General features: G+C 38.2%; 1 protein-coding gene across 1 annotated transcript in view; it reads right to left on the reverse strand.

Moving 5' to 3' along the window:
• Positions 1 to 15,995, reverse strand: part of LRBA (LPS responsive beige-like anchor protein) — a 600,745-nt gene that overhangs the window by 32,374 nt on the left and 552,376 nt on the right. The window contains exons 37-40 of the mRNA XM_082652852.1: positions 15,531 to 15,620; positions 10,575 to 10,752; positions 6,005 to 6,067; positions 861 to 1,016 (exon numbers count right to left, since the gene is read on the reverse strand). Of these exons, the coding sequence (XP_082508978.1) occupies positions 861 to 1,016; positions 6,005 to 6,067; positions 10,575 to 10,752; positions 15,531 to 15,620 (487 nt within the window). The remainder of the gene's footprint in view (positions 1 to 860; positions 1,017 to 6,004; positions 6,068 to 10,574; positions 10,753 to 15,530; positions 15,621 to 15,995) is intronic.

Here is a 15,995-nt window from a genome sequence, read left to right on the forward strand (position 1 = left end):
TTATTCTATGCACAGTACATATTTAACTATTTTCCCCTACTCTCTCATTGCTATTGTTACAATGCTATCATCAAAATATACCTAGGACAAACTCCTTGGATAATCAAGAATTATTATTTTTTTTTTTTCGGTACGCGGGCCTCTCACTGTTGTGGCCTCTCCCGTTGCGGAGCACGGGCTCCGGACGCGCAGTCTCAGCGGCCATGGCTCACGGGCCCAGCGGCTCCGCGGCATATGGCATCTTCCCGGACCGGGGCACGAACCCGCGTCCCCTGCATCGGCAGGCGGACTCTCAACCACTGCGCCACCAGGGAAGTCCTATACTTAAACTTTTATATTTTTAACAAGACCTCCTGTCACACACAAAATCAGTAGTCGGCTACTTTCCTTCATGATGGTGTAGTTTTCAGCAAGATTCTGTGCAGAATTGTGTGAAGGCAAGATATCTGCTCCCAAGAAATACACTTACTGAGAATTTCCAGTAGGGAAAAAATGACCTTTATATAACACCAAAGTGGGGAAATACACCTATAAGTATGTGCACTTGCCGTAAGATTATGCATATACACGTGCATATAGTATTTACATACCAGGATATGCTTTCGAAATGAATCGTTCATTCTGCAAGTATGAAGGTTGGGAGACAAGCCTACCAAAAACTGCCTCTTAAAAGCATTCTGAAGTTAACTTAATAATGGACTACAGAGTAGATTATTACTTGAAAGGAGAAAACTGTCTTTATTTCACAAATTTTAGAATTCTGTAATTTTTAGAGGGAAGAAGATGAGAAAGCATTCTCAAGCCTCTGAACATCACTTGTCATAAACTTTAGTTCACTGATGAAGAAATGATGAAGTTACCTGTGTCTGCAGAGTAGACTCGAAAACTCTTATCCCAGAAGCCACAGAGGAGAACGTAGCGGTTGTCCGAAGTGATGACAAAGCACTGGGAATGCACTTGAATACTTTGGTCTAAAAGGTCAGTGATTTGCCTCCTGTGCATTCCTGTATTGCTGGCTATGAGAACAGAGGAAGAAAAAAAAGCCTCCTAAACTCACATGCACAAAGACATCCCATAGTTTGTCATACTGGGGGTTGGGGCTGAGGGAGGAGAGACAATACATTCCAGGATAAGAATATCTGATCTTTAATATTCAATATAGTAATATTTGAAAAACCAAGTAGGAAAACACAATCTGATTGCCGGAAGAACAGGGGTAGCCAAATTCAACAGCTCAGTAAAAAATTCTGCCTAGAGGAAAGAAACAATAATACACTACAATTTTAAAATACATAGTATACAATTCTCAGAACATTCTATCTAGCTCTTGGGCAGGACCAAACTAGATTAGAATCTCCAGATCGCATCACAGTTAGGTTTGTATTTCTGACAATCTCATTACATCTACTGTCATGAGAATGGATTCATGTTGTGACAATCTATTACCTTTAACTTTCTGTCACAAGGAAGAGATACTAGAATATAAATGTCATATATTTGAAATATTGTAGCATCTTGTACTACTTTGGCTTTAACAGGTCTTTAATTTGACTACATGTGAACTCCCATATCCCCTGTTTACAGCTGCACTTGCATGTAAGGAAAGGGTAAAATGACTATTTATTAAAGATACTTGTAATTGAAGAAGTCAAAGCATAGCACACTGCCACTTTCTTACTCCTGTAAGCAATAAAACAAGCCAGTCTGGCAGTGTGTTTTCAGAGCGCTACAGGGCACCTGAGATGGGCTTTGTCACGAGGCACAAGGTCAGACACAGAGCAACATCATGCACATGTGAAGAGTAATAATCCTCCAGAAATACACTATCAAGTGTGTCATTATCAGCAAAGGAATTCTCACTGAGATGCCTTTTTTGGCATTATGAAGCCAAACAGATAGAAAGCTTTGTTGCTAGTGATCTAAGAGTTATTTCATCACCAACTTTCCAATACAAATTATGGTTCTTACACTGCTAAAGAAACTTGATCATACCAGACATGAGAACAAACAAAATAAATTTCTGCCTCTGATTATTATGTTCTTTGTACCATAGTTCGCAGTTTTTTGGGGAAAAAAATACCATAGATGCACTGTTGATAAAAATTGAAAAAAGAAATATATCTATGTTATATTCATTGTATGTAGTAACTAAGTTAGTATGGCCAATTCAACAGAAGGCTCAGAAAGTAATATGGAAGAAAAAAGTGTTCAAAATACTCTCCAGTCCTGTGCTGGAATACAGAGGAATAAAATATCCGTCGCCCTCATGGCATATGCAACACAGCAAACATATTCATATACACGTGAAATACTGCAAAATTCTGCTAGTGTCTCACTATACAACTTAACCATGTAGGATTATTAGATACTATTTGATAATAGGCTTCATATACTTTGGGGAGATTAATGGGCTAGTAAGTGATAGCGGTAGTAAAAAGGGCCGATTCTAGCCGAGAATCACTCCCTACCTCCTTCCACACAAAGGGAACTTGCTGGCAGATGAAAAAAGCTTTTATGTATCATAGTGTATCGTGGAGAGACATTAGCATCTCACTGCAGTGAAGCTGTGTGATACCATTTAGTTTTTTAATTCCAAGAAACCTAGCAATTAAAGACAAGATATGTAGTATTTTCTATACTGGTTACTACAGTTCTTCATTCCACATGAAAATTATCACTATGTTTATTTTTGCCAATGTTTATATGACTTTCGCTCCTATGATACAAACTTTCACTCGTCTTTTTGGCATGATTTCCTGGGAGGACCTAATTTGACAGATCTGGGCATGTGCATAATTTTGAATTGAATGACCACAAAGTACCCATGGGTAAAGGCTGATGCCCCTTCAGCATTCAGATGATCTATTTTCCAAATAAGTGCTTACTTATAATTTAACATTGCAACCCCCCATCCATCCATCCATCTATCCAATCGATATAATCTCCCAACTGCCTTTCCTTTATCTCTATTTTCTCTAGTAAACTTCCTAAGATTCCATACGGAAAGTATTTTTATTTGATGAAAATTAGGTATATTTGTCTAGATAAGCAGTCTTCAAACTGGGACATGCATATCCCTTGGGGTATAAGATTTCCCAAGGAACACACAGGCACAGATGGTTTTAAGGGAATCAATTTTTAGTTCCTCAACTTTCATATGTTCTCTTGCCTAAAACAGATTTGCCTGAGAACTCTCCTGTGAGTTTTCCTTTCTTACCTCCCTTTTTGCATGCTCTTGTGCCACTAGATAGAATTTTACTATGGTGCTTTACCCCAGGGTTAAAAAAACCTCTTTTTTTACCCTGGGGTAAAGCACCGTAGTAAAAAGGGGCCAATTCAAAATACTGATGTGATGCTGGAAGGTGAACGCCTAGGTATCAAATCATTCTGCAGGGCAGGTGGTTTCCAATTCATTGCTTTCTATAAAAGGGAAGGAGGATCTAATCATGCTGTCAATTGATAGATCATTAAAAATAAGTTTCAGTGATAGATTGTTAAAATGGTTATTTAATGATAGACCGTAAAAGTAATCCTTAATAATACATTACTCTGTGAATTTTGTCACATAACTCAGAAAGAGTTCAACGATTTGAATGACATTGTTAAAATAAGACTCTTTCCTTTCCCATCTATTTTCTTATGTGAGTAACATTCCTCAAACTTTCCATCTATTAAAAAAAACCCAAAAGATCAGAACTGTTGACAAATTCTGTCTCATTCAGCAACAAATAATGTTTATCCATGAATACATGAACAGAAAAGCCCTATTCACTTCATTAAAGCTGTATCTCCTATTTCCAATAAATATGTGTTTTATGTTCAATAATATTTATTAAAATTTTAAATTGTAATAAGTGTGTATTAATAATATTTGTAATAACTCAATGCAGATTAACTTTTTGAGCTGAGCCTTATGGTCACAGGAAATTTCAATGTTTACATTTACATACATATTTTTATTGCTGAAAACAGTATAGTAGGGTAATCAATTTTCTAAAGTTAAAATAAAATTGTGCAAGGAAAGTACAATGAAAATATAAATTCAAGATGAGAAAGGAATACGTAAAATTTTCAAATGTTAAAAGCTTTTTCATGCACTTTTTAAATCAGAAAATGCTGACTCTCCAGTGACTTTGATATTTAGATTCTACTGGATGTATTTAAAATTTTATACACTATGCCAAAAACAATAACCACTGTAACTACTTAAACTTGTGATGATGTCACATTTAAACTTTCAGATGTCAACTTAAAAATGTGTGAGAAGGTACGTGGTTTTAAACAATTATTTTAGGGATACAGGAGCAAACAGTCTGAGGACCAATGATCTAGAGTAGGGAAGAAAACTATGGCCTGCAGGCTGAATCTGGCTTGTGCCTGGTTTTGTATATAAAATTTTATTGGAGCACAGCAATGCTCAGTTGTTTATATATTGTCTGTGGCTGCTTTTGTGCTACGACAGCAGATTTAAGTAGTTGTGTCTGAGACCTTATGGCCCACAAAGCCTAAAATATTGACTATCTGGCCCTTTACCAAAAAAGTTCACCATGCCTTGTCTAAAAGGTCACAATTTCTGAATTAATTTAGACTTTATGCTATATGATATTCATTGTCAAGGTTTAAGACAATGATTCTATACTTCAGAAATCAGGCTTTAAGTAGCATAGCAAATGGGTTTTATTATTTTCCTCTTAAAACTTTACCCAAGTGAGGATTTAAGTTTTTAAAAAATATACGGCAAATCATATCTACTCAAAGCAAAATAAGATTTAGGAAGCAGGGTAGTAATTAGCCTTCATACAGATAGTTACTTCTTAGATTTCTGCTTATATTTGGGGAAATGATGACTTAGTTTTGAGCTTAAGGTTACTTTAGTTCATCTTGATAATTAATCTGCAAATGGTGGTCATTTAGCTCTCCACTGAAACAATGGTGTTGAAGACAAAAAAAGGTGACATACACAAAGGGAACACCTTGAATTTTAAAATAATCAATGAGCTTATTCATATGCTTTATCTAAAAACTTTAAAATACTAACAAATTTACTTGTGCCAGGGCAATTTGACAAAATTGCAGGCCAAACATCCATGCTAGTAGCACACCCCTGCAGCTAGGTAATTAAGTTTTTTATTCTAAAAGTTATTGACTAAAATCTTCAATATCAAGACTTAACACTCTTAGTGGGGCCACATTTGAAATCCCCACTATAGGCTGAAAAATGCTAAAGTGGAGATTTCAACTAACCTACTCAAAAAGCACAACAGCAATTATATATTCTAAGTCATCTGCTGCAGACAGTCATTTCATCCCAATGGCTCTTTTTGGGCTCCTCCTTTTTTCTTTTATTTTTTTCACCCTGAACAAATTTAACCTCCAATGGCAATTTATTGGGCTGTAGGACCCTAGGAAAATGAATACAAATACCTTAACACTGCCATTGGCTGGGCCATATATTTCAACTTTGAAACTGCTCTGCAATTGCACATTAATCCCCTCAGATTGAACGGAGCGTCCAGGAAGAAAGGACTGATCTCCTTTAATGATGAAACCCTGGCACTACAGTTTTATTTTTCTCAACACAGTGTTGCTAAGAACCCCACTGTTATTATGAAAATTTCCCGAGCAAAGAAGCTCCATCACATTACTGGTACACCAATTCATCATAACGAGCCTCGCTCCTGCTCATCAACAAGTCTGAGTGATGAAAAGATCCAATATTATCCTGACAGAACTTCATGCGCATTCTCAATCACACATTATTACAGCATCCATATTAATTTTCAGTGACACGCGTCCTAGGCCTGTTCAAATTAGGCAAACCAACGAGGGGGAGTTGATGAAATACCAGCATAGCCACAGCTCATTGCATTCCAATTTGCATGCAAATGGTTTATCGGGAAAATTCCATTCCCAGCAACCAGCAAGTGAAAAACAACTGTAATCTACACTTCAGGGCCACCATACAGAGCTTAATGAATCGCAAAGAGAGAAGGAAGTGACAGACCTATGAGAGGATCGATTTCCACTGGCAGCTGGCATGGCTGGTCTTGTACAGCACCTTGATGAGCTGGAATTCACAAACGATAAAAAAAAAAAGCATTATTTTTCATATACTAAACTACATTAAAATGTGTAAGTCGAATCTCACGTAGAATTGTTTCTAACCTCCAAATTTTTCATACAGTTTTGTAAAATTTAAAGAAAAAAAATTCCAGGTGCTTCTATGGCTAGCTTATTAAACATTTATTTTAGATTAGTGCTGTTCTGAACATGTGCCATCAGCAGTGGCTCCAGTCCTAGGCCATAAGCTATAGCAGATGCTTCACTGGCAACCTCTGATTCTGCAACAAAACAAAATTAAGTGGTAAGGCGCACTGAAAACAAAATGTGACAACCATCTGCTGACTGTAGCAAATACTATTTTTTTGTTACTTCTTAAAAAGGCAGTTTTGAATGCTGCAGCACAAAGGAGCCACAAAAACGTCAATTTATGATGGAGAAAGGGAAAGCTCTAAGTCAAGGAGCATTTAATGTTTCATCCATCACGTAAAATCAATCAATTGAAAGTTTGAATAAAAATAAAGAAAGCTATCCGCAGATAAATGTTTTAGTTAAATGCATTTGGCTGAAATGTTTCCCTAAAGATCTGATTGCAGTTTTAAAAAAACTTCTATTAATATTTAATATTTCCATAGTTTCAATTTAAAAATACTCTGAGAAGCAAATGAGTAACAAAAATCAATCCATACTAAGAACGGTTTGTTTAATTCTCAAAATAGTTCTAAAGGTTCAGATGTACTTATATTTTGTGATTGAAAAGAGATTCTGTAGGCTGTTTCCCTGTGAAAGGCAGAAGGACCTGACGTGGAGAGGAAGTGCTGTGAGAAGCAGGAGTGACCACTGGCCAGCTGTGCAACCTTAGGCAAATCAGAAGCCCCAGAATGAAGGGCTTAGAATAGATGATCTTTTTCAGCTTTGTAAATCTGAGAGTTAAATTCTCGGTCCTTTTCCAAATGATTTTCCTCCAATAACTCAGCCATTCAATCTGGTCCGCATCTGCCTTTTATAGACTCATAAGCATTTAAACTACTGCTTGGTTGGTATTAGAGCTCTGCTTAATATCATCAGATACTAAGATTAAGATGATATTACTATCATCAGATTTTAAGAAGTCTTTCTGACTGTCCTTGAGGGGCTGAAAATAAAAATGGGATACATTCCAATGTGTTCATTAGATTAATTCTAAATTTCTGATGTTAGCACTTCCCCTGTTAGTAAATGCCAACTTTTCAAGGATTTTTCAATGATCTTTTGGAAGATCATTAATACTGATAAAATAACCTGAGTAAGTACAATATTAGCACTGAAAATTAGAGTTGAGTATATATAAGACATTAAAGTAGATGAAAAAAGGAAGGCATATGACTCCCTCTTTTACTGAAGGTATTGTCTTTGCTGATTACTAGCTCTGCCAGTAAGGAAATCACAGGGCACATACAGGGAATCATCGGGGAAAATGCACCACAGCCCCTGATTTACCCAACAGGGCCATTTACTTCCAGCAATACCAGTGCCAATCAACACCAATACCTTGAGAAGTTTTCGCTACGACTTTGAGAATCTGGGATCATAGAAACATTAAAACCAGACTGTCAGTGAAAGAGATTTAGGAGGTTAACTATCTTTGGTCATGCCTCAAATCCCAGTTCTGCCACTAACTGCCTGTGTGACCTTGGGAAAATTATGTTGTCTCGGTGTTTCAGATTCCTGCTCTGTAAAACAGGTTACATGGGTTAGGTTGAACCACATGAAATCACCAATACCTGGCTTTCTGACCTACAGAAATGGCAATTTCAACCTAAATACAGAACCTACATCCTAAGGTTGTTGAGGGGATTCAGTGAGTTAATATGTGTGAAGTGATTAAAACAGTATTCAGAACCTACAAAATGCTCTATAGACACTAGGTGCCTTTATTTTATTGTTTCAGAGGCTCTGCAAGGTCCTTTGAGTGAGATGGAAGGATAAAGATGATTCTTCCCCTAAATCAGGACTCAGACACTGCATTGACAGGAGCTAGAGTCTAATGAACAAGCTATGGAAATCACAGAACCTCAGAAAAGAAACAGAATCTAAACTAAAAAAAACTGCAACATGAATTTGATATTCATTGAAAAAAAAGCTGTTAGGAAGTTTTGACATTTGTTTTAAATCAAGGCATACTGACAGGTGAAGGCAGCACAACATAGGATGAAAGATCAGATTTATGTAAATAAACATACCTGAAATGAGGCACAGATTTAACAAAATGGATGCTTAATATTTTTAGGTGTAGGTGTGTTGAGAATTGGAGATCACATTTTAGAAAGAGAATCACCTGTGTATTTCCATATGTTATCATTCTTTGTAATTTATCTGGTGAAGAATTGCTGTGTCGTACTATAAAGCCAGAGGATGGGGACAAAAACCACCAGTGACACAAGGTACAGACCCAAAGAAAGCCCACTAGGGAGAATTCTAGGCAAAGAACTGGCAAAACGTATGCAGTCTCCCAAGCTCTTACCTTACAGAAAAGTGAGCTTGGGCTCAGAGCAGGTGGATGTACCATATGTGGTACTCCAGCAGAGGGATGCGGCCCCCAAATCACTTTACAGATCTATAGAAAAGTGTGGAGTAGGGAAGAGAACAGCTGACAATCAAGTACTGATACTAAGGGGAGCCCAGGGAAATGGGCTTGCTCCAAAGGGGTGTGTCAGGGGCTCAGTCATCGGTGCTGAGGGAGAGAGCCTAACGACTAAGTATCAGCTGGAGACCTAGCAGCCCTCTGGTTGAGCCAGTTCAGTTCCTGCTGAGCTAGCTCATTGCTAGCCTAAGACTAAAGATAGGGGTGGAGAGTGCTCAGGGCTTTCCAGCAGTTGAAAAGTTTTGTCCCTCCTCACATGTACTGTCACTCTGTTTAGACTGAAGAGGTTCTCAGAGCCACCACATCTAACCACCCAGGATAAGCATGGTTTGCAGGGGCCCTTAGGCCACACACACTGGTGCTTTTGCCAAGCTCTAAGGGTAACTGCACACAGCAGAGGTAGATCCTCTGGTGTGCACTGCAGAACACACCGTCAGCATGTTCTTCTTCTAACGAGTCGTATTTAGAGAAAGAAACAAACAAAAAAGAAATCACAATTGTTAATCAAATTATAATCTTTGGTCCCAAAATATAAGTATGTCATTTGCATACACATTTACCTCTGTAAGATATGTTCGTTTGAAGAAAAGGGACTAAAAGGGCCTAATAATAGAGATACTATACCTGCCTTGATTTCTACCTTCTCTACTGTTATGAAATCTATTCTCTAATCAAATATCGCCATTCATTTCATTTCTGATGGCCAGGAAAACGGCTATATTTAAGAAATTCTGATACCAACCACAGATTCGTCATGATGCATACCTTATTACATTGCTGAACATAGTTAGTGCACCTACTTTTTGTCTGAACGTCAATTCAATCCTGTTCCATTCTAAAATCTCTTGCATTTAATTTGGCATGAGGCCCTTGTTCAAGAATTTATATTTGTGCAACCATTTCAGGCATTATAATGGGCAGTGCTTTATGCACATTTTACAGATTTAATAACAAGTTAACAGACTATTAAAATCTATCTTTTAAAATTTCCTACCTAAAACAACGGCTTGGGAAGAAAAGCCTATAATCTCCAGGACTTTAAAAGATTTTCCTTCTGTAAAAGAAGAATTTCTAACTAGTGGCCAAAAGGAACAGTGCTAAATCCAGATCCCAACATTCCTGTTCTAATGAGAGACAATAAATCACAGAGGGGTGATCATAAAATTTGAGTCAGAAAACTTGGGTTCAAACCTGGCTCTGCCACTGACTTGCCATATGTGATACTGAACAAGGCAAGCTCCCTGGGGCTCAGTATCTTTACTGGTAAAATGTGGGCCTAGACTGGACGAACTCTCATGTCTCTTCAAATTTTGACTGTTTGTGATTCTGATGGTTATTTCAGTATCTTGCCATTAGTTACCCTAATTATTCAGCACTTAATGAAAGAACAGAATGTACTTATGGGTTTGTAATATTTTAGCTGGGTAATTTAAGTGTTCTTTTTTCTATCATCCACAACAAATACTTCCATGCCATGTACAAAAAGGCACATAGTAGACAATCAGACGTGTTTATTGAGCAAATGAATAAGTGGAAAAAAGAGGAACATCTGATAAATAAATACATACTATTTATGGACACAATACAGAATATCATTATATGAGAAATAATATTTATCTCCAAGGAATAAAGAAGAACCACCAGATGCCAAAGAAGAGTTTATGTTTTGTTTTGTTTTGTTTTTAAGAGTTTATGTTTTAACTTTTGTATTATATGCCTCAGAGGGAACTTCTTTAAACCTTTCAAAGTATGTTTAATTTTGGTTCAGACTAATGCTTGAAAACTAATAAGCTTAAATGTTGAGATATAATATATTTAGGTGGATATTAAAATATCTTGATACAGTGTTCAGCAGTTATACTATGCCTTATAAGGATATTTCTTTACTTACCCGGAAGGTTGTGCCACTTGTTCACGGCAAATAGCCTGTTAGCAGTGACTGTGATCACAGCGGGAGTTGCCAACCCAGGCTGGGTGTTGGCTGCCACGTGAGTGACAGGGGAGTTGGAGGGGAACTTTAGAACCATGATAACATCCTGCTGAGCTTGGTCTGTGAACATCAATGGACTCTGCAGGAGGAGATACTGTTGAGTGGGCAAGACAAGATCCAAATATACAAGAAGGAAAAGACAAGGAAAGACAAGAAAGAAAGGGTGCAGGAAAAGAACAGGGAAGACCATGTTAACACAAGTTGCAAGTGAGAGCACAGTGAAGCAGAAAGGCTTATAGAAACAGCAATTAGTATTTGTTTGGTTTTCATGCATGTCATTAGTTGAATTTCTAGGTGATTGAAGTAAACTACATTAACAGAAACACTTTAAAAATCCATAAATTTTATTAACTCCCTTCCCCACCCAATTCCCATGAAGAACTAAAAGAATGATTTGATTTCAATTCTAAATAGGCAAAGTATTGGGGATTGTGTTAAACCATTCCAATTGCTATTATGTGTCAAGTATTGATACAAAAGAGAGAAAAAAAAAAAGGAATGAGAATAGGCAATAAGGCACAAAAGCAAGCCATGGTAATTTCCAAAGATCATCAAAAGTTGTGCTGAGTTAGCATGAAGATTTTGACAACTAAATAATGAGATAATTAATTAACAAATATATTTAAAAATAATAGCTGTACAGCATGCATGTATTATTACAGTAGAGAAATAATTTATGAATGTAATACACAAACTTAATTATAAAGGTGTTTCAAAGCAATGCATAATTAAATGTACTTGTAAAAACAATATATTTATATAGTGTACCAAGTCATAAACACTGCCCTATTATAATGCAAATGCCACTGCTTTCTGCTGCAGCTAAGGATAAAGAGAAATAGCTAGATGCGCCCCTCCCTCTTGGTAAAGAAACTAAAGCTCAAGACTTTTGATTTCTCCTTTGGAAAGCAAAAAGTAACTGAAAATGTTAAACAAAACATTGTCTGTTCTAATAACTAGCAACAAAATAAATCTGGAAGACTACTAAGATTTAGAACATTCCTACAAACCATATGTCATACTCCGAGCCATACGTAACACCACTCTGATTTACTGGCTTTATTTATACTTCGTGGTAGTATGCTATCATACAGTAATTGCACTGTGCATTTTCAGCAAATCTGCTCTACCATGTCTATTTTCTAATAGCTGATTAGTATCATTCAGAATTGAAACACTTTGATGAAGTGCTTCTGGCTGCTTTCCTCTTGCCATATTTCAAAACACCAGGTATATGTAAATGTGTAGGCACATATATATAACACGTATTTATTCAGAACTGCTAATAAAAAATTAAATACATTTGCATTTTTATTATCAGTGCTTTTTAAAAAAAGTTATTAAGAGTACTTAGAAAAACATATTGCACTAAGAATTCCTATTTGCACTCTTTGCATAAAGGTGTAAATAAAGGCAACTAATAAGCTACCCAGACACCCTTCTAAGCAAGTGGCTAAAAGCCAATCAATATTATGAGTTAATCCTCCCTGGATGCTCATTCAATTAAAGGTGTCAGTAATGCCTCATCTGATGTGGCCTCAATTAAATCCAACTATCTGATGGTGTGAAAACACAGGGGGATACAGCAACAGCAGCAAAACCAGACAAATAGGCAGCCTTCGTGTGCCTGCTAATTACTACACCTGGTGTATATTATGGCGCATGCACTTAACGCAGCACGAGGTGGCTTTAATTTCTGCTACATTCGTGTGTGTGTGTGTGTGTGTGCTGCAGTGATGGTTGATGGGGGAACTCATCTGAATGGTAGTAAAAAACAATTAATAACATTTGGGTCTTTGATTTTTAAAACCTCTGATATCAATAAGTAACCTTTGCTATACAAAGAACCTCTCACACAGTTTTAAGGAATTCTGTGAAATTGGGTAAAAATGAGAAACAATCAGCCAACCACAAAATATCCTATAAGCTAGCTTTGACGAAGTTCTGGGAAAAGGAAACAAATGTCATTTCAAAACACCAAGCCTTACTTTTCAACTGCGTAGGTTTTTTAAAAAAATAATATTTACTGAAGTCAATTTATAAACTCCGAGAAAGTCAGACTAAAACATACATCATGAAGTCTCACTGAAAGGAAGTTGATACATATTTCTGAGCTTAACAGCTCATGCTGTAAATACAATTAGGCTCAAATTGAATAATTCCAATGTTTATGCCCTTAAAAAAACACAGGAAAATCTCTAACGTATAGGAAGAATGTCTTGTTTACATAGTGCCTCTAGTGGCCATCTCTTAGCCACATGGCAAGGACAAGCCCTTTTCCATAGAAAGCCGCAGACACCATATCCAGAACCGTCCCCTGCATCCTTCCAACAAGCTGTTTCTCTGGCTGTTCCTGTGCATTTCATCCTGACTAGGGCTCCCCATGCAGGCAAGTAGCAGGAAACTCTTGGGAGCAACATCACATCCTTGGCTAGTGAGTATGGAATAAGGAACACTAGAAATAAGAAAAAGCCCAGCCCAGCATAGTGGGCTAGTCTAGAGTCACAGTAACAGCTGTGGATGAGAGGGACAACTGGTCAAATAGGGGGAAGAGAAAAAACCCTCATCCAATCCTGGGTTCCTCTGCGAGCCCAGTATGAGGTAGTAGTAGGAAATTACTAGCCAGATTTCATTCGGTTTTCCCAGATTAAGTATGCACTCGCTGACAACTCTGGTTTCTTTCTAACACACCTTTCCTTCCCACCCACATATGTATAAGAGGAAAAGCACAATTTGCACAGGTCTGAAAAGGGGTTCAGGTATTTGATTCAGAGGACGAGGATAATGGGAGACATGACCTCCCATCCTCAAATAAGCATGTGCCTTCCCAGCCTTGCCCCCTCGGGACAGTAAAGCTGATCCGCCTCAGTGAACCAGTCATCCTTTTGCCATGGAGAGAGGCTTGGCAGTAGGAACTCCCTCTTGGTCCCAGTGACCAAGGCTGTGCCGTGACCCAGGTAGAAAGTCAATGGAGCAGTGGAGGTGCTTCCATTAGCCAGCACCGCAGCAGCCTGCATCTCATTGACAAGCTATTACTAAAACTAATTCCAAACCCCACACATAAATCATTCTTACTATTTTCATGGCATTGTCTTCCATTGTTCTTGCCAAATGTTCATTTTTCGTGTAGTCTTTTCACTAAAGCTACCCTTTATGTTCTTTTAAATATGATTTCACCTGCTTAAAAACACTGAGGGGAAAAGGTTATGCAAACAATTTTTTAAATGCTTGTAGTTTATAATAATGGTCAATTCATATAGAGAAAGAAGGGGGAAAAAAGACTTGGAAGAAGAAAGAAGATGACAAAGAGGGCAAAAGGGGAAAAGACAGAGAAGAAGGAATTATGGAAAGAGAAAGGAAGGAAGAGAAAGAGGGTCAGAGGCAGAGAGGACCACATCTGTATCCCTGGCCCTCTTGGCATCTAACAAAAAATTCTACCATTCTAAGCCACAACATGGAATCAGAATCCATTTTCAATTATTCAGGGACTTCCCTGGTGGCGCAGTGGTTAAGAATCTGCCTGTCAATGCAGGCGACATGGGTTTGAGCCCTGGTCCGGGAAGATCCTACATGCCGCGAAGAAAGTAAGCCCATGAGCCACAACTACTGAGCCCATGTGCCACAACTACTGAAGCCCACGTGCCTAGAGCTGATGCTCCGCAACGAGAAGCCACCGCAATGAGAAGCCCATGCGCCGCAACGAAGAGTAGCCCCCACTCGCCACAACTAGAGAAAGCCTGCGCGCAGCAACAAAGAGTCGACGCAGCCAAAAATAAATAAATGAATAAATTAAAAAAAAATTATTCATTACATTTATGGAAACAGACATTATATCCTCTACTCTTAATTTAAAACAGTAATGAGCAACCTGTTTTATTGAGGGACAATTCAAGAAAAAATATAATGCCTATCGCCTGTAGTTTTAAAATATGATTTTTGTTATGCCATTCAGTATTTGTTCCTATGCTGAATTTTCTTTATCATTAAAGTATTTCCCCCTGAAATTTCGGGAACCATAAAAGAGGAACAGCCACATATTTTACAGCTCTAGTCTATTTCCCTACTCCTGATTCTGGGCTGGCCTCTGACTGACTTGCTTTTGACCAATAGAATGCAGCATAAACAGTGTTATGCATGTTCAAAAGCAAGCTTCAAGAAGTCATGCCAAAGCGTTCTCCTGGAACACGGCTCCCACCATGGGAGTGGCCTGGGCGGACTTCCTTGATGATGAAAGACCACGTGGAAAGAGCGGTCTGGCGTCTCAGCACCTGCCCCAGCAGTCTGTGAGGGAGCCAAGGTGAAAGACAAGAAATGCCCATCTGTCCCTCAGAATCACAGGAAATATAAATCACTGTTTTATGCACTAAGCTTTGATGTATAGTATATCATCATCGTCATCATCATTTTTTCCTCCAAAGTCCCTGACTCTCAATAACATTTCCTACATATTAGGATTACTTCCCAAACTGAAATTCCCAAACTGAAAAACATATTGGGATGTAAAGAATAAACACAATAGGAAAATGAATCTAGACACTCATAGGATCAAACCAGAAAAGTTATCCATGTCTGGAGATTCTGTCCTAGAGTGAGGGTACGAGACAATTATGGACCTTTTAATTCTGTAACACAGAGCACAACCTGATGAAATACTAGAGCACTGGAGCAACGTCTGCTTCCCGAAGACTGCAGGAGAACAGGCAGTATTTGCTGGCTGTTAGCAAGTTCACAAACAGTGCATAAGAAGAACAGGCCCAGATGTGGTGGAGAATCTCAAGCACAATGAAAAACGGTTATGAATGTCAAGCAGGGTCTCAAATAGAGGCAAGAAATGAGGAGAGTGCAGGCAGCACTTACCGCTTGCATGGCAGAACCTCTGGGAGGATGGGGCTCTATGAGGAGCTGAGAAGGCGTCTGCCCAAAACTTCGGATTTGAGCTTCAACAGCCTGAAAAAGGCACGGGCAAGTTTGAGGGTTAAGAGGTGCTAATTACAGGCAAAAGAACCACAACTGTCACCTGAAAATGTCATTCCATACTTCTGGCTTGTTTCATGTTGGAAATCAACCTTGTATTTTCACAGTGGGGCTAAGCACCTGGTAGGGTATTTAGGGTGAGGTCATTCTTCACTACCGTGGAAGCTGTTCCTACAAAACCCTGCAAAACTTTCTCATCTTGCTCAGTGATAGGAAACAGAAACCAGCTATTACAATCAGAAATTGTCCTTTTTGGCTTCATCTCTTTCTTGCATTTTTTCCCTTGCTTGCATCATCCCTGATGACTACAGCTAATCTTTTACAGGTATAGAGAAAACCTACTGCTGC

The sequence above is a fragment of the Grampus griseus genome (genome assembly GCF_964374135.1).
Source record: "Grampus griseus genome assembly, chromosome: 4".
Lineage (NCBI taxonomy): Eukaryota > Metazoa > Chordata > Mammalia > Artiodactyla > Delphinidae > Grampus > Grampus griseus.